The sequence below is a fragment of the Oryzias latipes genome, chromosome 5 (assembly GCF_002234675.1).
Source record: "Oryzias latipes chromosome 5, ASM223467v1".
Lineage (NCBI taxonomy): Eukaryota > Metazoa > Chordata > Actinopteri > Beloniformes > Adrianichthyidae > Oryzias > Oryzias latipes.
In genome coordinates, this window is record NC_019863.2 from 32,152,353 (window position 1) to 32,178,779 (window position 26,427).

The window sequence follows — 26,427 nt, forward strand, 5'->3', positions numbered from 1 at the left end:
TCCCTTCGCTGATGAGGATTAACATACTCAGTTTATGTTTTTGAGACCATGAAGCCATTAAATGTAGCTTTACATTATTTACAACAATTGAATTCTAAAAGTCTTCTATCCTCCTGACTACCAGCACTGCAGATTTCTCCTCTGTAGAGGACATTTCTAAACCTGCATACTACGGAATTACCTCCTTTTGGCGTCTACAGAGGACATTTAGGGCTTTTCAATGACATCAGATGTGAGGGGGCGGGGCTCTGGGAATTGTAGTTCTTGTGGATTTAAAAATATTTGACGGGACATTTTTTCTGTCTGGTGGTCAGGAAGACATTTATTTTTCTATAAATAACATGTTTTACTTATTTTACTTTGACAGCGCACATCCAAACTCCTTTCAAAATAAAATACACTGTTAGATGAGGTCCTTCTGCTGCGGCAGATTTACTTGCAAGAAACCTGGTATTTTCATCTTTATGACTTTGCGTTCATCTTCTTTTACTGTACAAATGTAAACATCGGTGGAGAATCCAGTTTTTGGTTTTATTCTATACATTTAAGTAAAATTATGTACTTTGGCTCCAAACAACAACTGACACTGTTGCACAGCAGAAAATACGAACATTTGCTTCAGTTTGTTCTAATAAAAATCTACTCTGATAGTAGATTCAAACTTTTACCATCATTTTGTTCAGTTATCTGACATGTTATTAACCTAAAGACGAAGTTTAATTACATAAAACAAATAGACCAGAACTATAAAGTCATTATTTATTCAAATCTTTAGCCACGATGGAGAAATAAAAGATCCTCGTTTGGCTCCGGATCCGCAGGCCCATAATATAAAGTATGGGAAGGGGGATTTATAATTAACAAAAAAAACAGCAGGAATGCTTTGATGCATGTCCTTTCTTTTCTGCAGAAGGTTTAAAGAACATGGTGGTCCTGAAACCAACCCACCTGTGTTTGCAAATGAAGCTCCATCCCTGTTGGTGATGCTCTCTGGACCAGCAGACAGGGATGACGATGATGATGAAAGAAGCTGTGCATCGCTTGATTCCGTCTCTAATAACACCCCCTTCTCCTTCTTGGACACCCGGCCTGACAGATCACAGTCTGAGGAGACCACCTTAGCGTCCTCCAAAGGTTTCTCCTCCTCTTTGGCGTCCTCCAAAGGTTTCTCCTCCTCTGCACTGTCTTCAAACTCAAACTCCTCCCCCTGCTCTTCATCCTCCTCGTCACCTTCATCTTTTGTTGGTGGCTGAGACATCACAGTGGTCATTCTTTCTGAAAGCAATCAAATTAAGGTGTCTATTAAAATACATTACATTTTTCTGATAAAATATAGAAACAGGAATTTATGGGCAAACTGAACACTTCTGAAATAAACATAAATCAATGATAGCTATCAACAAATACGGGATTGTAAACAGGTTTTTTGTTTTAAAATGATCATATTTTAGATTAAAATGAACTTAAATTATAAACAGGCCACAATGCAAATTACTTTAGCACTTTTATTATGAAAGAGCCACAAAACAGTCTTTTGTGTCATTGGAATGAATCATCCTTCAGTTCAACAAAATTATATCTTCAGTTTTTAAACAAAATGTATAATACATCCAAGAATGTTTGACAGAATAGTTAAAATAGAAAATAATTAAAATCAAATTTTATCCAGAAGAAAAACATTAAAATAGAAGACAGGAGGGCTTTTTGGTCTTTTATTTTGAAAACTTCCCCCAAAATATAAAAATCAAAATGGATCTGGCCGTCAGAATCACACCTAATCTTTGGTGACGTTTCAAACCTTCAGGCGTTTCTTCAGCGCGAGTCAGAAGCAGATATCGATTGTGATCACAGTCAAACGATAAGCTGCACTTGGTCTGAACTGGAGAGCTGGCGTGGTGCCGGGGTGGAGCCCGGGTGGAGCCCGGGGGTGGAGCCGGCGTGGAGCTGGGGTAGAGGCGGCGTGGAGCCAGGGTGGAGCAAGGGTGAAGCCCAGGTGGAGCCGGCGTGGAGCAAGGGTGGAGCCAGGGTGGAGCCGGCGTGGAGCCAGGGTGGAGCAGGCGTGGAGCCAGGGTAGACCCGGCGTGGAGCCAGGGTGGAGCCGGGGTGGAGCCGGCGTGGAGCCAGGGTGGAGCCGGCGTGGAGCCAGGGTGGAGCCGTGGTGGAGCCCGGGTGGAGCCCGGGTGGAGCCGGGGTAGGGCCGGCGTGGAGCCAGGGTGGAGCCCAGGTGGAGCCGGCCTGGAGCCAGGGTGGAGCCGGCGTGGAGCCGGAGTGGAGCCAGGGCAGAACCGGCGTGGAGCCAGGGTGGAGCCGGGGTGGAGCCGGCGTTCTCCTCCTGACATGAGTCACTTGGATTAAAGTGTTTGAAGTGTTTAAATGAGGCGGAGGAATGGAACGCCGTCTTATCTCTGCCAACGCAGCTAAGCTGGTTAAACATTTCAAACATGCCTGAAATATTTGCTGTCTGAGACAAATAATAAAAACTTCTGTAACGTGCAGATAAAAAACACACTAAAGCACTGATTTGTATTTTTCTTCATTTTCTATTACTTCTTCAGTATTTCTATTTAACAAGCAATTCACGACTATTCCAAATTTGACTATATATTTATCTGCTGGTAAATATGTATTTTGTTTGTCCTCTTTTGATTTTTTTGTTTTGATTGTTTGAAAAGAATTCCCAGAAAAATAAACCTATTTTTAAAGATTGACTCCAATCAGCTTTGGATCTTTGTTTCCAGTGCTCCGGTCATTATGAACCAAATTTTAGAAAATCTGTGTCGTTTTCTTCCCATCACCCATCACTGAGAGCTCTCTGTTTACACTCTCTCCTGCTAGCTTACGGCTCCTCACACCCTCAACCTAACATTAGCGATGCCACAAAAAGGGTGAGGAATGTTGGGGCTATCCAGCCGTCAGAATGGAGTGGAGCGTCAACGACACAGGCTTTTTCAAACGGCAGTTATTTGTCTGCTCTTGATTCAAAGCAATATGAAAAAGAACAGGATCGGACAATAAAATCGCAATGTCAAGCTGAGCAAAAGACGGCAAAAATTGCACTAGATGGTTACCTTAAATGTGCTGAAACAATGTTATGGCAGCTTGAAGCATTTAAAAAAACCAAATCCATTTACGCATTTCAGCAATCAGATCACACACAGGGCTTATTACTTCTATTGTTGTTTGGTCATTTATGTGTGTTTGATATTAACAATTGATTCTTTATTGTGCAACGGAATGTGAATTTCTGTAAATCGAAAAATGTGCAATAAAATTTATTGGAAAAAGAAAAATGTTCACCAATCGGATGGACCCCTTTATGTTGGATGATCCTCCTGTGTAGACGAGGGTCATTTGGGGTTTATTTGAGTTATTTTGAATAATATTTAAATTAAATTGTCGCAGTAAAATGGAATTGATGTTTTTGGTTGTTTTTCTGTCTGTTCATGTATCGCAGTTATACTGTCATTGCGACAATAATCACTAACATTGCAAATTGTGTGTTTTCCTCATATTATGCAATCCTATTAACCCTTGTACTATCCTATTAACCCCCCCCCCCCCCCCCCCTTCCATTGACGTGTTCTCCCTACCATGACAAAGGTGGATAAAGGTGGAAAGATTTCATGGAATCCATGGACACCAGTGAAGATCACAAATCATTGAAGAAAAAAGGTTCAGAGCACTGTCTAGTGGGTCTAGATGACCCCACTCCCGATGTTAAAGTGCCTAGGATAGAACAAGGGTTACAGAAATACTTAGAAATTTTGAGCCTAATTTTCTTCATATATGTCAGAAAAAATGCAACAAAAACATGTAATAACACCATTTTCATCAGAGTAGCTCTTTAGGGAAAAACTAAATACATTTCTAATATGTGACTATATGATAAAAGTGTTGCTTCCGTAAAATTGATGCTAAAAGGTTCTTTGTATTGGTCACCATCTGATGAGGGGAATCATCTATTTTCAAACACATGAACTGCATCACAGCCGGTGGAAATGATTCCGTCATTGAACACGATCGTATCGTCACTGGACTTTGTTTAATCGAGCAGATCGCCGTGGACTTGAACTTGAAGCTTTTGAACTTCTGCACCTCTTCTAACTCTTCCTCCTAACCTTTCCGGAGTGTTTTTATGAGGAGCTTGAATGGTTTGCAGGCTGGTTTTCTGTGCGTTTACGCTGCTGCTGCCGAACGCAGCATCTGTTTGCCATATCAGGACGTCCTGCAGCACCGCTGCAGCTGATGCTGCCCTCGTCAGACTGCTTTGGCAGAATCTGCCCTCGCGATCCCATCCTAGGCCGACAACACAACAGGCAGACGACGTCTCTGGAAGCTCCGCCTGCAGAAGGAATTTGGCGCATGCCGTGTTTTGAACCGTCGTGTCAAAGCTTGACACAGAGGAAGCTGTCGCCTTCAGAGAAGAATGAACGTTCCTTCAGCTGCCCTACAATTACAGCAGAACCATCAGCATCATGGAATGCAGCCCAGTATTCCAGGATTTGTTATTATGGAGCCTTTCCAACTGTAAAACAGACATTAGTGTCATAAAGTCTGCCTGCCATCCCACTGTCTGTCTGGTCTGCAGTTTTCAGGTGTTTGTTCCCAAAAAGCCAACAGAGAAAAGAAACTGAGAACTTCTCACCAAAACTGTCACAGTGAAAAAGATCATTAAAGAAGTTTCTTACCAAGTTTCCACCCATAACTTTCAGCAAAGCTTCAAACAGGAAAACTGCTGCGCTCACCTGTTTAAATAAAGTTTTATTCGTGCCATGTGGGCGGACTTTCCGTTCTGGTCGGAGGCTTCCGGCTTCAGCCGATGATGTCGGCTGCCAGGACCCCGTTTCAAATACCAAGTTAACCATTTAGTCCACAGTACCACAAATATTCAGAAGGAAAATGGGATTTAGGGTCAAGGATTGACAGCAGACGACACTTTTGTGTTTTAAAACACCTGTAATTATTGTTCCTCCTGCTCTTCCAGCCCAAACAACTAACAGACAACCTCCGCTGTGGCCTCAGAGTAATTATTTAACTAATCAAAGTCCTCCCAAGACCATGATTGCACATTTGTAACATCCCATAATACAACAAAACAGGTGAAAATTCCTCGAGTTCATCCCTATGAGCCAGTTTTCCCTAGATATTGATTTAGAAATGACTTTGGCTCCAAGACTAAAATAACCTGCAGGGCTCTTCCTGCTGCTCCCCGTCGTTAGATGCTTTGACACAAACCAGTTACAGGTTTCTGACCACAGACCGTGTGTGGCTGTGCCTTGCCCAAGAGCACACGACTGAGGAATTTGAACCCTGAACATCTGAACTGCAGTTGGCTGTTCAAGTCGCTGATCCACAGCGACGAGGTGCTAGAGAGCTACGTGAACATCCGGTGTTGTTTTTTGATGATGAAAAACGTTTGACGCATTTTGGGTAATTTTGCCGTCTGATGAAGAACAGACTTCTGGGTAATATTTACACGGAAGTGTTTAAAGTCAGAGCAACAATCTGCTGTTATTTTTGCTTTTCTGTTTTAGTATCTTCCCAGCTGGCAGCCCCGGTTCCTTTTGCGAAAATGAAAATGACGCTAACTCGTTGACGTTTCTTGGACATGAAAGTTCTTCGCCGTCCGAACTGCTGTTTCTGTTTTTTTTCTCTAAGAAACCATGCCTACCTCTTTAATTCAACAAAGATGCTCCCACACTTATGTTTGTTGGTTTTATGCACAGCAGGCGTGACGTTGAATACACACCAGCACCCTCATCTGTACTAGCAACACAACTACGTGCTACGGGACAGCAGAGTGTGTTATAATGTCAATTCCTCACTAGGAACAACCCCAAAGTGGGATTTTGATCCATTCATGCATTTCTGAGTATTCCTCTAAAAAACCTACTCTCTGAGCGCCAGCCCCTCCCAAACCAGGAAAATGTGCGGGTTCTCTCATTGTGATGTCACAAAGTGAGGAACCGCCTCTTCCAGGAAGAGTCTACACTGCCAGCCCCGCCCCCAAGGATAACAGACACACCCACTTTCTCCATGGAGCTAGTGGTGATCGGCTAAACGCTTTCCTTTTTCTTCGGATGTTGCTCGTCTCCGTGGGAGAAACGCAGACACGCTGCCGAGGCCGACTCTAGGAGGACGTCATGAAATGGGCGGCACCCACAAGGAGAGAAAGGCGGGGCCTCAGAGATCCAGTCGTCTTCCTTCCTGGTAGGAAAATGAGCTGTGAAAATAAGTCATACTTCCTAAAAAAGGGTTCTTTAGTGTGCCAAAGGTCATATATGATCATATATTAGTTCATTCAGCCAGTGGTGTTCACACAGGACACGCAGGGAGCAGCAGGGAGGGGGATTCTTCTTTTATTTTAAATTTTACTTTCTTGTCCGCTATCTCCAGTGGGATGAAATGTGACGTGAAAAGTCAAAGCGGTGCAACTCCAACAGTTCTTGCTCCGGGATTTTTTTGCTTTCACAGGCATCGAGCAGCGTCAAAAGACTGGTGTCCGACACAAATCTGACGCGCAAATCGTGTTCAGTGGGAATGCAGCATTGGTCACATGTCCATGTACGGGTTCTGTGGGTTTCTGGGTCATGGACCTTTGTGCTGAAACAGCCTCTTTCACTACTAAGCTCTGAAGGCCAATGGTATCAATCAGGAAGTCAAGGAAACCCCGACCGAGGGTTGTATGCTGTGGTTTTAACAAAAAAAACAACAAACTCCCAAACTCTTTACTGAAGAACATTTTGGACCACAGAGAAAACTCAATCGTCTTTTGAAGATGACTTTCTCTTAACGCCCTGCGGCTTCTGCTCTGTACCACAAGCGGCGCTTCTCCATTCGGCCCACGCCGCGGCCACGCCAACAAGGATCCTTTTGTGTCCACACACACGCATTGTTTTCACGTGCATCCCTGCAGCTCGCATTAGCTCACACGCCACCGGGGCCGCGTGGCCCCACCCCAGAAGAAACACAGCTTTTCCAAAAAAAAGTCAGAAACACTTCTCCATCACGAGTGAAGCAGTCTCTGAGCAAACTCTGCAGACGCATGAATGTCGTCAACTTTGCTGATAGTTTTAAACTACAGTAGAACTGCTGCTTATGGGATGTGTCTGTGGGGGGGTGGGGGGGGGGGGGTGGACATACCATCAAAGACAACTTAAAGGGAAAAAAAGAGGCTCAACGGAGCGGCGTGAAAGCTTTTCTTCTGGGAAAAATAATAAGAAGAAGATGAAACCGACTCCTACACACCCCGACTCTGACCTACATAGGGCTACGAGCGACACCCCCCCCCTTGTTGTGCGCCAAACATGGAGATGAAGGGAGGGACGAGCTTCAGTCGGATGAAAGAGGAACTACACTCCTTTCATTTTTAAAGTTTTGAAGGTCAGGACGTCATGAAAGCTCAACGGGGTTTAAAGATGAGTTCTATGTGAACAATGAAGTCTAATCAATGACAGTCAAAATCACACTGTGGGTTTGCAGGAATCCCTCTTCTGTTTCTCTCTTTTCCTTTGATACAAACTTAAATTAAGGAGAACTTCAGGCCTTTAGACTCTACCTCAATGGGTTTTTTAATCAAACATTACATTTTAGGTGTGAGTGGAGAAAAACGAGCATTGAAATGTTAAATAACAGCTGAATCTAAATACTCTCCTCCATTATTTACTCGATGTTCAAAAGATTTGATTTGCTTCCCGTTAGCTAAAAAAACAGCCTTCAGTCCTGCAGAAGAACCCATCCATGTTCTTCTGATCAGCGCTCGGCCCGGTTACTACTTTTGTTTCATTTTTTTTCTTAATTTCTGGAAATTACTTCTGTTTTCTGAAATGCTTTTCTTTTTTTTTAGGTAGGCACTACGGGACATCGCTGATTGGATGACCACGTTTGTCCATCATTCCTGCCTAAAGTTATTGGGCACGCAGGTGCCGACACACCAGCCGCGTATAGCACTGTCTTGAAACAAGTCAAGCAGTAGGTAGCATGGAGGGGGATTCTTCTTCTTTTGTTTTTTACCGTTCATATTGTCCACCTCCTCCAGCCAGTAGAGGCTCTGTGCCACAAACTCAAAGCCGTGAATTTTTAAAAAACATATATTTCCAGGATTATTTTTCCACAGCTCTGTTCCTCTAAACGTCCGTCATGGTGGTTTATTATTCCGTTCGGGCAGAAAAAGTGCAATCATTGATTTGTCCTTCGTGGTCATGTTCACAACAGTTGTTTGGAAAAGGACGTTGCCTATCGAACCCGAGTCCCTGATTGGTCAGGGTTCAGCGCTGTCGCGTTTTAGCAGCCAAGAAGTTCAACCGGTTAGACTTTCAGCGCACAATCAACGAAGTTAGCAAAGTTACCAAAACATTTTGTGTGTTTTCTTGGTTGTCTGATTTCAGCCTTTCCTAATCTGGGTTAGAGCAGAAAAAAGCTTTTTTTTTTGGCCATAACTCTGAGTTAATAAATGTGTGTCCATACGTTCAGCTCCAACTTCAGAGACTTTGGCTTCTTAAGATGCAAAAATGTGTAAAGTCTTTGCAAACATTTCTATTTTCATCCACTGAAAGCAAATTTCAGACACAGTTTTGTGCATCAAAAGGAAACGGAGCAGCTGGTAAGGTGAGGAGCAGGACAGAAATCTAAGAAAGAGTCACTAGAAGCGCCGCCGCTGCCACCGCCGCTTCTGCCATCGCCACTTCTCCAGGCTTTTTCTTTACGTGAACACTCAGTCGACAATGATGGAGACCTGACAACAGTACACAGCATCAGGCACGGAGGAATCCGCCTGGGGCTCTGCTTCCTTGTTGGGCTTCCTCCCTGTGGATTCCCTATCAAGACACTCAAATGTGACTCGGCCAATTTAGGAGCTGCAAACAGCTTCAGGAGGGCCGCAGATGCTTTACCTCCTCCTCTGGCTGTCAGAAGACAGAACAGTCTGCGTGGGAGGACGTTCAGGAATTTGGGGGTTTCATGGATCCACTTTAACAAAGATTTCTGAACTCAGAGGCAGGGAAGATCCAGCCGAATATTTCAGACGTTAATAGAAATAAATGTGCGCTCCAGGGGGCCGTGTCCCAAACTGTACACAGAACAGAGGGAGAGGGTCCTGCACATCCCAGGTGCTTGACGCTGGCGCTCTCCTCAGTCATGTGGACACCTTTGACACATGAAAGAATCGCCTGTTCAGCCTGGCCTTGGCGTGCCCTCTGCTGCAGCCGTGTCGGCCCCCAACAGCAGCGAGGCGCTGATAAATCACATCAACCAGGGTGTGACCTCTACCGCGGGGAACACCTGTGTGCCGCCAAACAATCACCAAGATAACATCGACTGGACCGACCGCGAGCCGAAAAAACGCGAACAACACTTTAAAGATATGAAATGTTCTACAGCAATAAAGGAAAGACTTCAAATAATGTGACGATTCAGAGGAGAGAGATAGGATGGAGAACTAGAAATGAACAATCACCAAACTCAAAAAGGTCTAATTGAATAGATTTGGGTTGTTTCTGAATTCCTTCTCTAATTAATTCATAGCGCACGATCTAGTGCGTTCAATTCCACAATTCCAAAATCCAGTGCCCTAGAAATTACCCAGAATTCTCTGCGAAAAACCAGTGTGCATTGATACTGATATATATATATATTTTTTTTTATTTGTTTATTTATTTTTTTAATTATTAGTATTATTTTTTTTAATTTATTATTATTATTATTTTTAAATATTTTAATTATTTATTTATTTTTCTTTTAACTAGTTTTATATGTGTATGTAAATACATTTATTTATTTATTCTATTAATCTTTAAGTCGCTCTTACTATTTCATATGCCTATTAAGGTTTATGTAATTATTTGTTTTTTGTCCGTGTTTTATATATATTTTAATTTTATTCCTTTTACATTTTATTTCACTCCAGTGTTTCCCTCTGAGGGATCCTCCACATCAGTGACTGACCCTTCTCAGTGAGCGGGGTCGCTGCAGTGGGATCTCCTGGGTCTGACTCTTTTGATCGGATCTGGGGGGTTCTGTGGTAGTGTTCTCCGTGAACTTGGGTTGGGGGGTCGCTGGTGTGGACATGTCCCCAAACTATCGTTTTCCCACCTCAGGACAAAGCCAGGTCTCTACATTCTATCATTTTATCACTTTTTAATTTATTTATTCATTTATTTATTTATTTATTGATGTGTGTGTGGGTGTGTGTGTGTGTGTGTGTGTGTGTGTGTGTTTTTGCGGGGGGGGGGGGGGGGGGGGGGGGGGTTGTCGCACGGTTTGTCTTGTCATCTTGTTTTTAAATTTTATTGTATTTTATGCACAGCACTTTGAGTGACATATGTTGTCGAAAAAGTGCTATATAAATAAAGGTTGATTTGATTTGATTTGATACTCACTGGACAGGTGAATATAGACCACAATGCATTGCGTTAGAACAATTTCTGCCAAACTAATGTATTTAAGTGTTTTTTTTGTTATGAACAGTCAACATTTTTATCTTCAGAAGACAGTGGACTCATAAATAATTGTTGTCATATTAATTAGATTTCAACTTTGTGAAATCGATGACATCATATCGGCTGTTTAAAAAAAGTAAAATTAAAAAAGTAGTGAGCGTTGTTTTAAATTCAGGGAACATAGTTTAGGGTTAGGGTGGGAATTCTGACACAGCCTTGGTTCTGCTGATCCATCCTCATGAGGAACCAAAAGGCTTCAGCCAACAATTGGCTAATATTAAATAACTCCAAACAACAAAACAGCCTTTTCAATCATATTCTCCTTCCTCTATAGCTCTCAGACCTTCTCCAGATTTCAAAGCATCAGATTTCATAAAAGTAGGTGGAGCCAGGTCAATTCACCAGATGACCACCAGGGTCATTTTTCATGAAGAAAGCCAGTTCTCATCCACTTTGATGTATCTTTACTAAAACAAATACAGCGTCCGCGGCCAGATGTACACCTACTATTTGTATGCACCATAATGCTTTTTATTTACATTCAACAACTCTCACAAATACCTGCTGAAGATCCTGAAGTGTCCCGGGTCTCATTCTACAATCTAGGACATACATGTGGGTTTACATGAAATAAAGCCTCCTATAGGGGTTGGAGAAGCTTGCAGGATGAAAAACCTCTGACCTCATAAAGCCACCACCCCTCTTCTGTTGCATGGCCAACCTGTCACTCTTATTGGGTCCAACCATTGACTGTAACTGACAACTAGAACAAATGAGTGTGACCCCCCCCCCACTAAGTATCGTCCATCGGCACAACCCTATTTAGTCGTAGTCCCGACTCCCCCCTACGGCTGGATATGGGCCGCCCTGCAGGTGAGAAATGGTCAAACCTGTACAGTGATACCATCGTCCATAGTGATGGCTGACTATCATCACGATGGAGAGACACCATCGTGATGCCACGCCCCCGCCACGCTGCGAGTTGACACCATAAGCCGCGGTTACATGTGTAGAATATTTTGATCGGATCAATGGTCAGATTAGAATTCAACCGTGAACATGGACCTAGAAAAACCATTTCCGATTATAACAAACGTTCACATGGGGTCAAACTTTGGGTCTGAATAAATCATTCGCACATGCGCGTAGTACACCCCCCCCAAAACCTAAATTCCTCAAGCAGCCGGTTAGTGCTGTTCCTCTGGTACGTGCACGCTCCTAGCTGTTAGAAATAAGGAAATGTGGACATCCTACAGACATTTACGTACATTTACGCGTGTAAGTATGCGTAACTTCCACTTGTCTTACAAAAAAACTGTACGATACACTTAAACCTACAGTAATGGTACGTTCCGTTAATGACGACCCTTGAGGTGGCTGTACGACCTCTGCGCTCCCCCTTGAGATGCAGCCGCTCCTCTCTGCCATCCCCAACGGACCCAGCGTCCATCCGGGTCGGCCCTCCCACACAAGCGTACAGGACTCAATCTATAGGTAACTGAAGCAGTGAGAACCCCCACCTCCCCTTTACATCCCCCCACAGCCTCCAGAGGACCATTGAAATGTCACCGTCGCTGTTCTGGTACCGTTTTTCTCTGCCCTTCCACTCAGGGAGACGTCATCATTAGCAGCAGCAGCTCAGAGACGTGACGCCAGATAGAGCAAGTCACAACAGCAGGTCGGTCTGCAGGGACACGCATGACGACGCAGGAGCAGGAACCACACCTGTGACCTGTTACCTGCTTCATTTCTCTTCTCCCTCCCTTCACATCTGACCCACACCGCTCTGGGCCCGCCAGGTTCCCAGCAGCACCGTCCCCCGACCGAGAGGAGGCACCAGGACCTGACGGCTTCCAGGATCTGACTTCAGCTGTCAGCAGAGCTTCACAGAGAAGCAAGCTTCGTTGACGGCCGTGCGTGACGGCCGGGGCGTGAGATCCGTCCGCGGGTTAATGATAAACCATTCAGGACAGAGGTGCTGCACCGGCGGACTGCAGGAGGGCGTGGCCCTCGTATCAAATGTCTGATTGTCTGGAGAGATCCGTTCATTTGTAAACACAATGCTGTGAGGCCGCCCCCCCAGCCCGTTCACAGAGAAGTCTTTGTGGGGCCACGCATGCATTGTGGGGGCCGTTTGAAGAGCTGACTAAGGAGGAAAGCATCTCCCGCTCTGACGGGACGAGGACTTTCTCTGAAAAAGCCCAACGGACATCCGGCAAGGCCAAGCCGTTCAGGCCGGGTGCAGACGGTGTCAAAGGTCCCTAAGCCCCGCCCCCTGGCCTGTATCCCTGCTCTTTTGTACTGGCAGGCGGCGTGAACTTCATCCTGGGAGGGGCGGTTCTCCTCACAGCCGTGAAACCAGGACGGTGCCGGACCAGGACCCAGGAGAAGCTCCCAGATGAGCCGGCGTTCACGCTCATCCTTCCTGGTGTCTGTCTGGGTCTGCTGCTACCATGACTAGACCTCCTCCCTGCCGGGGGATGGGGGGGGGTCTCCTGTTTAACTGCCCTGATGATGTTTACTGTGACATGCATCTCCCCCTCCAAGCCTTCCTGCCCCTCAGTTGCCCTTGTAGCTGTCAGAATGAGATTCAAGCCCATCCCAGCCCCCCACCCCCAGCCCCACCCATACGGTCCTTCCTCCATCACCCCCCCGGCCCCCCTTCTTGGACAAAGCTGCTGTCTTTCTGCAGCATCCAACCGGGCAAACAGAGTATTTTAGGGCAATAAATCCGTCTTTACCCCTCACCTCCTCGTTCCGGTTCTCCTCCCCGGTGACCCTTTAATTCCGGGAGCCTCCGTTCAGAATGGGTCCAGCTCGCGCATCTCCAGCGTCCCGCGAGGACAGCAAGTGTCAGCAGAGGAGTTTGGGTTTGTCTCGCGCTCTTTACTTTCCCAGAACTTCTTCTTCTTCTGTGCTGCGGGAGGTAACCCCGTCGTCACCCGCCCCTTTCCCTCCTTCCAACAGCCCCTCTCGCTGCCCCTTCTCCCTTTTCTTTAAAGATGCCTCCTGCCCTTCCGCGTGTCCAAACCTCAATCTGCCCTTTCTTTAGCCGTCTTCCCCCCTCCCCACTCTGCATGGACCCCCGCCGTTGGTCACGGAGCGGCACAAAGCATGAGAGGGCTCCCAAACGCAGCTGTCCAATGGGAGCGCGGGACGCTCAGACGACCAGCCAATGAGAAGCCTGCCAGCTGGCGGCTAAGCCAATCAGAGAGACATGTGGGCGGGACAAAGGGAATTAGGGGCGATACTTGCTTACCCAACTTCCTGTGTGAGATAAAGGCGTCTGGAATATTTACTTTTGACGTTGTTGTTCATTTTCCTGGCAAATGTCAAAATTTCGTCTTTTGCACAGAAAAAAACATGACATTTATTCTGATGTTTTATTTAAAATATTTGAGACACTAAAAAGTTTAGTTCGATAAAAACGCTGAATATTCATTCATGCAACTGTAATCAGAAGTGGGTAATAAGTTGCAGTTACTCAGATACTTTTACTGGAGGAAGTTTTGGAAAACTTTTCTCCTTAAAGTACTTTTACAACATCATACCTTTTACTTAGTTGAAGATGTACATTTACTCATTGGACTGTAATCATTGAGTTACTTCTGTTTTTTTTTTTTTGTTGTTTAGTAAATTTAGTTTATTGTTGAGATTTTTCTAGCTGTGCATCATTTTTTACTTGAAAAATCACCAAAGTAATTACAAAACTAATAAAAACCACAAAGATAAACATAACAGTAGGTTTATCTGTACGGCTGAGATTGATTTTGTTGGTTCTAGGCCTTTATTGTAGGGATGCACTGATACATTTCTAACAGTAAGTTCAGATGACTACTTTTTATTACTATTTGAGTAATGTTATTTTTGCAGTACAAGTACTCATGTTTGAGTACAGATTTGAGATACTTTTACCGCCTCTGCCTGTAATAAATGTGTGTTTATGAAATACTTTTAATGTTTGAGTAATGTAGAAAGTAAAGCGTGTGAGAAGCATAATCTGTGGCCTGTTTTCACTCACTACTCACAAATACTGTGATGGTGTTTTCTCTTTGAAATCATTTCCATTTTTTGGGATTATTTTATTTGCCTTTATGTAAAACGCTTCGTGTTTTCTACCCCTTTATAACCTGACCTTAATAATTATTGCTGTTAATAATTGTTTGAAGTGGATTTTTAGTGTTTGCTGTTTTTCTTTGAGCTTTGGTTACAAGGTGCTTTCCCTTTTGTGGGATCAATAAATGTTTTGTTGTATTCTTCTTTTGAAACAGTTTATGATGACAGGAAAACATTTCATATAATCTAAACCTTTTTTGGTGAAAATGAGGGAAGAGAAGTTGTAAAAAATACTCGATTACTGTGTTTTTTAACTAGTGTGCTGTGAGCGATACATTAATCAATCTAACCTCAGTTGTCTAAATAATATCTATTCTTCTCTGTGTTCATCCAAACCAGACCAGGTGTCACTGGAAACACGAAAGACCATAAAACACATTTTTCTTTGAGTTCATATGATTCCACTGTGTAATGTTTTTTATGACACTTTCAGTTGGTGGTGCCTTATGATTTTTATCAAGAAAAGTCTGCCTTAGCTCAAAAAACCCTGTTTCATTTTTCATACAGTTAGGAATATTACCGGATAAAAGGTAAAAACTCAAATTAGTATAAATGTAAGTGTTAAATCTACTTTAGTAAGGTTTGAAGGTTTCACAGATGAGAGGGCCGACATGTGAAACGTTGACGTGAAATTTCAAATTAAAAGTATGTATTTGTGGGGGTTTCTGCCAACGATCTGTTGAGTTTTTCTCCATCTCTTCCCGTGTCACCTTTTCTGTGTCTGCAGTAAATGACATTTGCATTACTTCACATTTAGATGCTGGGGGGGGGGGGGCACAGACATGCAATCAGGGCATAGTAATGTCTATATCTCAGTGTCAGGAATGTCCTTCACTGTGTTCCAACGTCTTCCTCAGCTCATCGAATGAAGAATGAAGCGATGCCGTTCCTGTTGTCCAGGAGATTTAATAAAACACGTCAAACAGATACACAGAATACAAATAAAAAGATGACAATTCACTTTTCCACTCAGTTGCTATACAGCACAAACATCAGAACCAGAAAGCTGCTCATGGTAAATGCTGGAAACACGGCTGCCCCCCCCCCCTGAAAGTGAACTGTCAAACGCGTCACATGCTGTGCATTCACTGCAACAAAGGTGCCTTTTCAGGGTCTTTTGGTAGCTTTTGAAGCCAACTTAGTAAGCAAGTACATACATTGTTAACATATTTATAGTATTAGACTGAAGCCTTTTTAACAAACGTTACATTCATACCGACTTCAGTTTGATTGCATTTCGTTGTCTGTTCTGACGTCACTGCTCCAACGGGAAAGGACATGATTCTGATTGATGAGCACGAGCTGTGCACATGGCAGTTCCATGGCGACGCCATTCAGGGAACATTCATCATTTTTACCCAAATACAAAAAATGTATCTCTGAAAAATCCTTCAAGTATTTACATTTTTCTGAGGTCCCGTCTGTCAAGTAACACGTTTAACTCAAGTATTGATGGCACGACGAAGAACGCCGGCGTTGACGATACGCACTGACGGACACTAACAAAGAGTAACACGGAAAAAGGGGGGGGCACAGAGGGGGGTTAAGGTTCATCGCACGATGCTGTCTGGTTGTGTTTGCAAAACTGACTTTGAGATTCCAGCCAGAGGATGTTGGGAGGTCCTGATCGTTTCAGACCATCGGAGATGTCGTCCAGGACCTTCTAAAGACAACCGGGTCAAGGCAACAAAATTCCACCATGTTTGGAACAGAAGAAGACAAAGATGGAGTAAAAAGACCGGCAATTTCCATCCAAATGCATCGACACTCCTTTAAAAAAATAAACACAACAATTAGCTGAGAAGTTCACTAAAAAGCTGAATCATGTTGTTAACGCGAAGGTAAATGTTGGCAATCAAAGAAACATTTTAATGTAGAATATTTCAAATGCAGTGTTTCTTTGTTGGAACCACTGACTGTATCGGAGAACTGGACTGAGCAACGTCAGCCATAGAAAAGGGTTCTCTTCCAGCTGCCGTCCGTTCAGCCGCCATTATTTTATATGGACGCCGTCATGTTGGATCCAGAGGTCGCCAATAAACAGTGAGTCGACGTTTCTATAGCAACCACTCTCACCAAGAGAGCTTGTTGAAAGGCCACACCCCTACCCCCTAAAAGCTTGCTTAGGTGAATTTGTCAATGAAGCATTAAAAGTGGGGTCACCAGGCTCCACCTACTTGTATTGAAGTATCTGATTGGTTAATTTTTGTAACCAGAACTACAGAAGAAATCTGGGGGGGATGAGGATTCCCAAGGCGATGTTTAAAAAGGTATGCGAGCAAGAACGGCTCTTCTGACCAATAGAATGACTGAGGAGCAGCTGTTTGTTTCTCTATTGACGTCTATGGAATTTTGGCTTCTTGGAGCCACTTCCTGTTTGGAACGGCAGGGGGCGGGGTCACTCAGTCCAGTTGTCAAATACAGTCAGTGGTTTCGATCTATTATTGATTTACCGGCAACAACCTTCAAAAAGTTGGAATACAGTCAAAGTTAAGCTCCGCCCAAAACCAGGTGGAAACATAAATGTCAAGTCATGAAAGGGAACTGCTAGTGGGTCAACGTGTTGAAAGTTATACTAAATGTCACTCTTTGACAAGATTTCTCTCGTTTTTGTAAGAAAGGATGCAGAAGCCACAAGTGGCCGGGATAGGCTCCGGCAGCCCCGTGACCCCGAAAGGGAAAAAAGGTTAAGAAAATTAATGAGGGTGCAGAAGTTTAAAACATTTTTGACGGTTTGCCAAAGAACAAAAATCTAAACGCAAAAAAAGCCAAAATAGGAATGAGGGTGTTGATAACACTTCATTAATTATACTTTTGTATTTATCCATTTTATCTTGTTTTGTGAATTTTAGATTATCAATAATTTAATTTAATTGACCTTATTTCAAGGTTTTATTGTTTATTGCTTTTATCAGTATGTTTACTTTTTCATTCTCATTTTTATTTCCGGTGCTTCCTCAGTTGGGACCTCTCCTTCTGGGTCCGCTGCTGTTCAGCCGCTGCAGCTCCAAATGGGGGCCTGCTTTGCCGCTTAGCTGTGGTGGGGCTGGCCCCCGCCTGTGGTGGGGCTGGCCCCGTCTGTGGTGGGGCTGGCCCCATCTGTGGGGGGGCTGGCCCCCGCCTGTGGTGGGGCTGGCCCCGCCTGTGGTGGGGCTGGCCCCGTCTGTGGGGGGGCTGGCCCCCGCCTGTGGCGGGGCTGGCCCCGTCTGTGGTGGGGCTGGCCCCCGCCTGTGGTGGGGCTGGCCCCGTCTGTGGTGGGGCTGGCCCCGTCTGTGGGGGGGCTGGCCCCCGCCTGTGGTGGGGCTGGCCCCGTCTGTGGTGGGGCTGGCCCCGCCTGTGGTGGGGCTGGCCCCGTCTGTGGTGCTGCATTTGGCTGTCTATGCAGCTATTCACAGAGAGGGAGGTTCCAGTGCTCAGCCTATTTTCTCATCGTCTTTCCCCGTCAGTTAGGGGGTGGGAGGTGTGAAAGGGGTGGGGGGTTGTGTGTAGGTACGGGCATGGGGCTCTTTTAATTTTCGAGCTTGTTTTTATATTATTTTTTTGTTTTAATGTTAAGCACTTTGTGTTATGCTTTCACTGAAAAAGTGCTATATAAATAAAGTTTGATTGATTTGAACACTGACGGCCTTTCCCAGAATTCCTGCAACATGGGGTCAAAAAGGCTCGACAATCACCGGGGTGAGATTTGAAAGTTGTTGTTGTTTTTTTTGCCTCAGATTCATGTCGCCTCCAGAGCAGCACTATTGACAGATATTTATGGGATGTGTGCAGATTTGTGAAGGCACTATCACATATTTCCAGGGTTTTCATAGCAGCATATCCCCACGCCGCGGTGACTTCTTTAGCAGGACCACATCCAACAGCTTAAATGTTGTTTGACACGGAGGTCAACAGAAACAAATTATTTTTAACCTGTATTATAGGGAATGAAGGTTAACGGCTCAGCAGTGACAGAATTTCTTTTTTGGACAGAAGATTGATCCAGTTAAAGTTATAACATATTTTCATACACCGCAAAACAGCCAATGAGAACCAAACAGGACTAAGCAGAGATGAGAATAATGTTGTGATGCACTGTGGTTTAGGAGGCGACATGCAGAGGCCATTCAGTCAGAGGAAAGTCTCCGTGGAGATTCTTCTTCCTCCATGGCACCAAAATCGTAACACACCTGATTTGATCGGACTCTATGAGGAGCCAAAACAAAAGCCGTCCATCGTTGCTTTCAATTTGAAAAAAGAAGGGGGGAAATCCCTGGGACGTGTGAAGAAAACAAACACAACCCTCCGTTCAAGACTTTCAGTGGGTCTGAAGCTCTAAATGTGGCCATGGCACCAAGTTTAAGCTGTACAGCTGTAGCTAACATTCATATGAAGAAGAAAATAAAATCACAAATATTGTACCGTACACAGAAATACTAAAGTCTGGTTTAAAATGCACCCAAATCCTTCCGGGCTCTCCCAAAGTTCAAGCTCCATTTCCATCTGCAGCTCCAAGGCAGCTCTTTGACTTCATCCTGTACATGTTCAGCCTCGTTAGTCCCTTATGAGGTAAAATACACTGCAGTCTCTGAGTATATACATTAGGACAGGCGCTGTGGGCGGAGCAGAGATGACTTTATCCAGGTAAAACAGCAGGTGGCAGTGGATCATGTCTGCGGCTGCATCCATGACTAAATCAAGATTCCTTCTGCTGCCTTCTAGGAGGAGAGGAACACAAATTCATGGAAAGTCGCTTAAAAGACATCAGCTTCAGAAAGCAGCTTCCTCTTCTCCGCAGGCATCAAGTCCCAGAGCGGCACACGGTCACAGTGTCACAGTGCGTTAGCGAGCGGGTAAAAGTAAGATGGCGAACGGAAAAAAAACAAAAAAACAACAAGCGCAGCTCGCGCAGATAAAACTCACATTCCAGGATTAAATGAATCAAACGGGATTTGCTTGTCCTCTTCCAGAGGAACGGCCTCTCCCGCCATTCCTCATCACAGGTAAACAGAGCCAAAACCCTCTGAATTAGGTCTGCAAGTTCTTTAAAAGATAAAAAGTGCAATCTTTAAGATAGGTACATGAATCCAAAAAGGCTGGGAAAAAGGAGGAGGAGCCCGGGGGCGGAGCAGATCGGGTCCACGCAGACTCCATCCCTGGGATTTCGTCTAGTCCTCAATGCAGATGACATCGGTAGGTTTGCCTGATTTCAGGTCAGGAGTTCCCACGTCTCTCAGGGAGTCCAGGGATTTCTTGTCCAGATGGCTTGTGGGTAGTGCGGTGCCATTTGACACTAAAAGACAACGAGACCGGATGATTACTTGCCCTATCCAAGGTAGATTTGTATTCTGCTGACGTGGCCTGAAAACAAGCTCAGACAAGTGCATCTTACACCCAAAGTTAAAACTAAAAGGAAGATTAAAACACGGATTAAAGACCCACTCTGATGAAAATCCTGTTTTTAACGCGTTCTTGTAGCGTTTTAATGATGATGCAGGACACAGATAAAGAAAATTTAGATTAAAATGTCGTTTCTGAGTATTACTGTATTGAAATAGTTGTAATTCTGATGAAAAACAGCTTATTTATGATGTAGAATATTTGCTGGGGGGGGCTACAAGCTCCCTGCTCCGCCCCTTTCTGAAGCATCCACCTGCAGACAAACGGATCCATGATCATCTTTTTTTTGAGCTGGAATCTGGATGTAAACTGTACGGATAGAAAGCTCCGTTTCTGTTGCCCCGCTAATGTTGGGTTGGGGGTGTGAGGGGCTGTAAGCTAGTGGGAGGGGATGTAAACAGAAAGCTCTCAGTTACGGGCGACAGGAAGGTGGATTTGCTCCGCAACCACAGCCCCGCCCACGGCTGAGAGATGAATTTCTAATAAACTCCTGCCGCTCTGCAGAAACTACACTGCAAAAAACAGGTGGCGTGGAAAAAAGACAAAACTTCTTCCGCTAGTGGCAGATTTTCTTCAAATAAGCTAAAAAATCTGCCAGTGGGGTTAGAAAAACGGTCTTACAAAGAATTCTTATTTTAAGAAACAAATTCTAGTCACGTTTCCTCCTTCATTTGCTATTAAAAAACGTTCCTGATACGATTATTTTTCTTGCAAGACAGAAAATTAGAGAGTTTTTCTTGAAACAATAGCATTTTTGTTTTAGTGTAAGTCCCAAAAAACGACACCAGCTTTTGGATTTTGGCTAAAAACGTCATCATCATCACTAACAGACAAACTGAGTGGGACTTTAAAACACGAAGAGACTCGGGTCTCTGCCATTCACGGTTGTGTCATGTTACATAAGAGTCATTATAGAGGTTAATGTGTACCGCTGACGTAAGGTCCTAAGGGCATCTGACTGTAGTTAACCATGGGCTGTCCGCCAGGTCCTCTGAATCCTGCAGCAAAACCGCCGCCGTACATCTGTGAGCAGGCGAACCCGCCCTGGCCAAAAGTCTGGGAAAAAAACAGAAAAGTGGGTCACCCTCCTTCCTGTGCAGTGGGAGGCGACACGGCTGATTTATGAGGGGGAGAAAACAGGACAGCCTTCTGGGTTCAGCTGCAGCAGCAGGTCATTAATGTCCTATGTAGCGTTTAACAGATCTGAGGTGTTAATAAAGACACAAAAAACAGCCCCCCCTCCCCTCGGCTGCCATGGCAACACAGAAGCTCTGCAGCAGAAGGTGGTCATGTGACTGAAGTGATTACTTCATAACAGGGAAACTGCAAAGATTTCAGACCCAACAGATATTTGAGCAGCTTTTCAGTTGTTTGAACTTCTCTTTGCTTCTTCACCTCCAAGCTTTTCTCAAACTCAGGAGAGTTTTAATCCCATCTAGAGCTAGGATCTAGAAATAAACAAAATATTTATTAAAATAAGTCATATGATGTTTTTATTCCAAACCTCAATTTAAGACTTTAAAAAAGTGCAATTCAACTGTGATTTTTGGTTCAGCTTTATTCTAAAGTGAAATAAATGTTTGGCTAGTTAGACTGGCATTTTTTGTCATTATTTTGGAAAGAATTTAGATTTTTGTTCTTAGAATAAGTGCTAGTTATTAATTTTATGTGGGTTTATTAAGATGGAGTTCATCTTTTGTTCTAAAATGAGTTATTTCCACTCATTATACTGGTTTTTGGTCACTGTAATCAAAATGAACTAACAATTGGATACATTAAAATTAAGAAAAATACAGTTGCAATAAACAGTTGGTTAGAAGTAGAAAAAAATACTTATTTTTGGGCTATAAAACATTAAAATTTCAGTCAGTGGTTGCATATTATAAAGCTTTCTACTCATTGTTTTCCTGTTTTTCTTTATTCTAGTATCTTCTTCCATGTTTTGCTGCTATCTCCTTCTATACTGTTTCATCTATTTCAAGCATTCAACTATCCAAATGTTCAGCTCTTTCATCTTTTTCCTGCAGTGACTTTTGGTCCTTCAAATCCTTGAACTTTTCCAGATATTCCAGGATTTCTGCATTCATTGAAATAAATGGGGAATCCTTGGTGCATGAGGTCGCTGGTTCGATACCCGGCTCTGGCATTTTTCACAAACATGTCTATTTTGATATTGGGCTGTTTTCACTTTATTTATGGTCAATTTTGATCATTTCTTTATTTAGTTGTTTTTTTTGTTGCCAATCGTTACCCTTTAAGTTTCCTTTTCATTTAGCACTATAGCATCAACCCTGCTGTTTCAGGAAATGCAGCTCCTTCTAGCTCAGTTGAGCTGTTTCTAATTTTATATTTCCCTTTTTGAATGTCTGTGTGGAACTCGGTGTTTCTAGATCATAAAACCTTCTTATCAGATTCATTGTTAAGTAAAACGACTTGCTGCATGATTTTAGATTTGACTACTTTTCACAGATTTCCTTCATCTTAGTGCTCTGTTCTTGTTTTTAGGCAAACTGAAGTGAGGAGAAGTAAAATGATAAAACAACAAACACCCTTTTTTTTCTTTTTTCTTGATGCTTTGGGTGTAGAATAAGGACGTTTGGTGGTAAAACCGAACAATTAACCTGGTTTCTGGTTTTGTTCTTCACACATCAGCAGAGAATAACAGAACAATGTTCCTGCTGCGTCACCCGAGAACTTCCAGGGTCTTTGAACACAGTTCTTCACTCAGACAGGCTATTGATTTCATAGAAACCTGAGATTCTATAGCCGCAGATATAACAACATCCTGGATGTAAATGATCCGGGATTACGGTTTCCTCAGTTTTCTTAAAAAAATGGGTCTGAACTCAGGAGGAAAGATTAAGAGACACTTTGGGTAGATGTGGAACAAAATGGGCACTTTTGTCTTTTTGGGACTGGAATATAACAGAAAAAACTGCATTAAAATCAAAAACATTTACATTACAATAAGCTGTTGGTCCAATTTGAATTTTTTTTTTACATTTCAGCTTTTTACTGTAAGCAAAAAATTCCTTTTAATGGATTTTTGTGGGTCATTCTATAGAAACCGCTTTTCAATTTGTAACCGAGCATCACACTTTATGTTAAAGCAGCTTTATAAATTCACTGAAATGCACCCTTTAATACTGTTTGGGGAAAAATATAAAATGTTTTAATGAGGAAAAATCATTTTGTTGTAGCATTAGAAACCATCTTTTGTGGTTCTTATTGAAAAAGTTTACTTTAGGAAAATTAATATCAAAAGTCAATATATTTATATTATTGCAGAAAATCATTTGGTTTGTCAGACTCCGTTTTTCATAATTAATCAAATTCCTTTTGTTGTTGTTCCTGAGTAACACCTCAGTCCTGTCATAAATAATCCCCCCTTTACTGAATATAATGGTACGGTCCATCAGGAGGACACTGAAGTCTTTTGGACCTCAGAGGGAGGCGGGTCAGTTTCTGGTTTTATGTATTTTTTATATTCATTTTCCTGATTTGCTTTATTAATTTTAATTTATAGATCGTCGCCTACAGGCTGAAACCCATTAATAGGTGAAATCATAGACTAAAATAACTTAAATTGTATACATTTAATGTAGAATATACCAAATAATTATAAAAAAATAATAATAACATAGGATACAATTGATTCATTGTTTCACAAACCCTTAATATATGTTAAAAGAGGAGCGTCAGCAGGTAACAGGTCAAGGTGAGGACAGGAGGCAGCAGCGGTTTGAGCTCAAACGTCATCACCATTACATTCAAATCCATTCTGTGTTAGTAAAAGGTTGTGAAACTGTGACAACATTTTAATACTTTGGATGTTAGATTGTCCAATTGTTTTCAATAATTATCATTTAATTCAATCTAATTTCTCACAATCATAACATCTTAAATCCCCTTAATGGTTGTTTCAATCCCTAACATTGTCAGATAATATTTGTTTAAAATAAAATAATAATTTGACTTTTGAGAACTATCATATAGACTTTAAGTGATGAGCGTAGATCCACGTGGAAAAATATGGTAATTAATGTCCGTTTTCTGTTTCTAATGATTTAATATAACAGGGGACATCTGATCCATGTGAAAACATTGTTATTTAAAAAAAAAACACATTTTATGACAATATTCAGAGAGTTTACGGAACAGTGTTGAAAGTTACAGTAACCAAATGGAGAAATAAAGACCAAAATGGAGAAAAAAAATCATGGAAAATGTTTTCTTCTGATAGTTAAACGTATCCCTAAAAGACTTTTTGGTTAAAAAATGAGCAAATGTTCTGGTGGAATCACTCCCAAACATTTTACGAGTCATTTCAAAGATGTAAAGTTCAGTTTGTCTCATTATTTCATAACATTCTCTTCATAGGAGCATATTTTGGCGGAAACAAAGCTGTGCACTAAAACCTTCTACAGTAAACATTAAAGAGCTTAAAGCCTTCGGTTACGTCCTAAAACACCGACTTTATGGGTCACTGCAGAAATAAAGCAGCATTTGTCTTTAAAAGCTGATGTCAGCTTTGGCCTCAGAACTGAATCCAACATTTAAAGCATCATTCAAACCAATGAAAGTGACCATCTGAAGGCAGGAGGCGGGGCTTCTCCTGTCTTAAGGATTTGCATCTGGACTTTTTGGACCTACGGGACAAAGAGGGGCGGTCTGACCTGCTGCGGGGGGGGTTCGCCGCCCCGGCTTGTGAGGCGGCTCAGGATGCTCCTCTCGGACATCTGCAGGCGCGCCGACACGGGCGGGATCCGGGACAGCATGTTGGGCAGTCGGGTCACGTCGGCCTTCATGTCACTCAGCAGCTCCTCCAACTGGTTCAGCACTGTCGGAGAACAAGGACGCACGCACCCGCCCGTCAGGGGAGAACGCCGGGCCGAGCCCGCAGACGCAGCGGCGGGAAACCAGGCGTCACGTTTGAAACATGCGTGGGAAAAATATACATTTCAAACTACAAGCAGCTAAAAAGTCACGAACACAAGATCCTGTTGTCGAATTGTGGACATTTGAGAATGTTTGGACGCTTTGACCCTCTGCGTGTGAGCAGACGCCGCGGCCTAAACCAGCCGCCACGTCTCTGGAAACATCTGCCTGCACTTCCTTTGCTCTGTCTCAACAGGAAAGGACTTTTTCTCCCCCCGAAAAATCTGCCTCTTTTAAAGATTTGCACATAAATTCACACCATCTAAAAGACAAAGGTCAAAGAACTGAAACCCATTTATAGCTTTTTCCATCCTCTGTGAAGAGTTGGCATCAAAGGTCATTTTTTACAGGGGCGGAGCTACGGGAGGCAGCTGCCCCCCCCAACCCCCCCCAGCAAAAAGCTTTGCCTTTAAACCCCCCCAATAAGTCTCAATGTTGACAAAGAAATCATCAATAAAAGCTTCTTTGAGCGTTGCAAGAATAACAAAAGCAACATTTTAAATGAAATAAAAAACAAAAAAAAAGCTGTTGGAAATTTTTGAACCTTTCACCCCCCCCCCATAAATGTTCTAGCGAGTTTGTGGTAAATCATCGTAACCATTTGATGCCTGACTACACTTCCTATTGTTGCTTTTAAACAGAAGCTAAATGACGTTTGGAGCAGAAGCGGTTCAATGGAAATCTGCATCAATAAGCATCAAGAAAAACGGTTTCTTTCAGGAGTTTTGGCGTGAACAGAGCTCCATATTTGCATTGATCTGAGCTTTCCCGTGAACACGTGTCTCCTTGGTTCTGGGGGGAGACGTGTGAAGGTGGAGGGTGATTTACAGCGCTGACCTTTGTGGAGCACGGCGTTGGCGGGCTTGTTCCCGGCCAGAGACTCCTTGGACAGGTGTTGGTGGGACTCGGCCAGACACTCCACCTCAGTGAAGCGGGTGTTGAGGGCCATGGCTGGGTGGCTGGGGTCCTGGGTCATGTTCAGATACGCGGCCCTCCTTAACTGCTCCTCGATCACCAGAGCCTGCTCCAACAACTGCAGATTGGGGGGAGAGAAACGCCTCATTGGTGCTGAAGTCCGGATGTTTTCATCAGAATAGAGGGGTTAGACAGAGTGACCTTGAAGCGGCGAGCCAGAAACTTGTTCTTCATCTCCAGGTAGTTCCCTTTGTGCATCTCGGACTTGAAGGGTTCGTTCAGGATGGCGTAGCGAGGGTCGTTCTGGATGTCCTGCCAGCGCGCGTAGCCGTGTCTGATCGCAGCTAAGGACAACGAGCACACGGCAAAGCCCCGAGCGGCGGTTACTGTGTGATCCCGCCCACCAGCGCTTCCTCCTCTCCTCCTTCCTGTCAGGAGTAGTCACACTTCAACATGCTGAACTCTCTGCTGCCACACACAGAAGGATACGTTACGATGCCAGCCAGCAGCCAGTAGTCATGGCGACGGTGCCAGATGTCGTGCATCTTGGGTGAAGACGTGGCTGCTCTCTCCTCGGTCTGCCAGAGGGTGTGGAGCTCTGACGGCGAAAACAGACCATGCAAACAAACAGTGTTTACACACA

At 43.6% G+C, this 26,427-nt stretch overlaps 2 protein-coding genes across 10 annotated transcripts in view; both read right to left on the reverse strand.

Moving 5' to 3' along the window:
- Nucleotides 1-13,751, reverse strand: part of arhgef10l (Rho guanine nucleotide exchange factor 10 like) — a 176,432-nt gene extending 162,681 nt beyond the window's left edge. Inside the window, exons 1-2 of one of the 5 annotated variants that reach the window (XM_023955302.1) lie at nt 13,185-13,751; nt 949-1,271 (exon numbers count right to left, since the gene is read on the reverse strand). In XM_023955302.1, coding sequence (XP_023811070.1) covers nt 949-1,270 — 322 coding nt within the window. In that variant the 5' untranslated portion in view covers nt 1,271; nt 13,185-13,751. Of the gene's footprint in view, nt 1-948; nt 1,276-13,177 lie in introns of all 5 variants that reach the window. The other 4 variants (XM_023955300.1, XM_023955301.1, XM_023955303.1 and 1 more) reach the window with 4 other exon arrangements.
- Nucleotides 13,752-15,438: 1,687 nt separating this feature from the next.
- The window catches only part of chd5 (chromodomain helicase DNA binding protein 5), a 51,131-nt gene continuing 40,142 nt past the window's right edge, over nt 15,439-26,427 (reverse strand). For all 5 annotated transcript variants that reach the window (XM_023955307.1, XM_023955308.1, XM_023955310.1 and 2 more), the window contains 6 exons: nt 26,274-26,382; nt 25,986-26,118; nt 25,707-25,902; nt 24,608-24,771; nt 20,861-20,987; nt 15,439-19,824 (listed from right to left, as the gene is read on the reverse strand). In XM_023955307.1, coding sequence (XP_023811075.1) covers nt 19,700-19,824; nt 20,861-20,987; nt 24,608-24,771; nt 25,707-25,902; nt 25,986-26,118; nt 26,274-26,382 — 854 coding nt within the window. In that variant the 3' untranslated portion in view covers nt 15,439-19,699. The remainder of the gene's footprint in view (nt 19,825-20,860; nt 20,988-24,607; nt 24,772-25,706; nt 25,903-25,985; nt 26,119-26,273; nt 26,383-26,427) is intronic.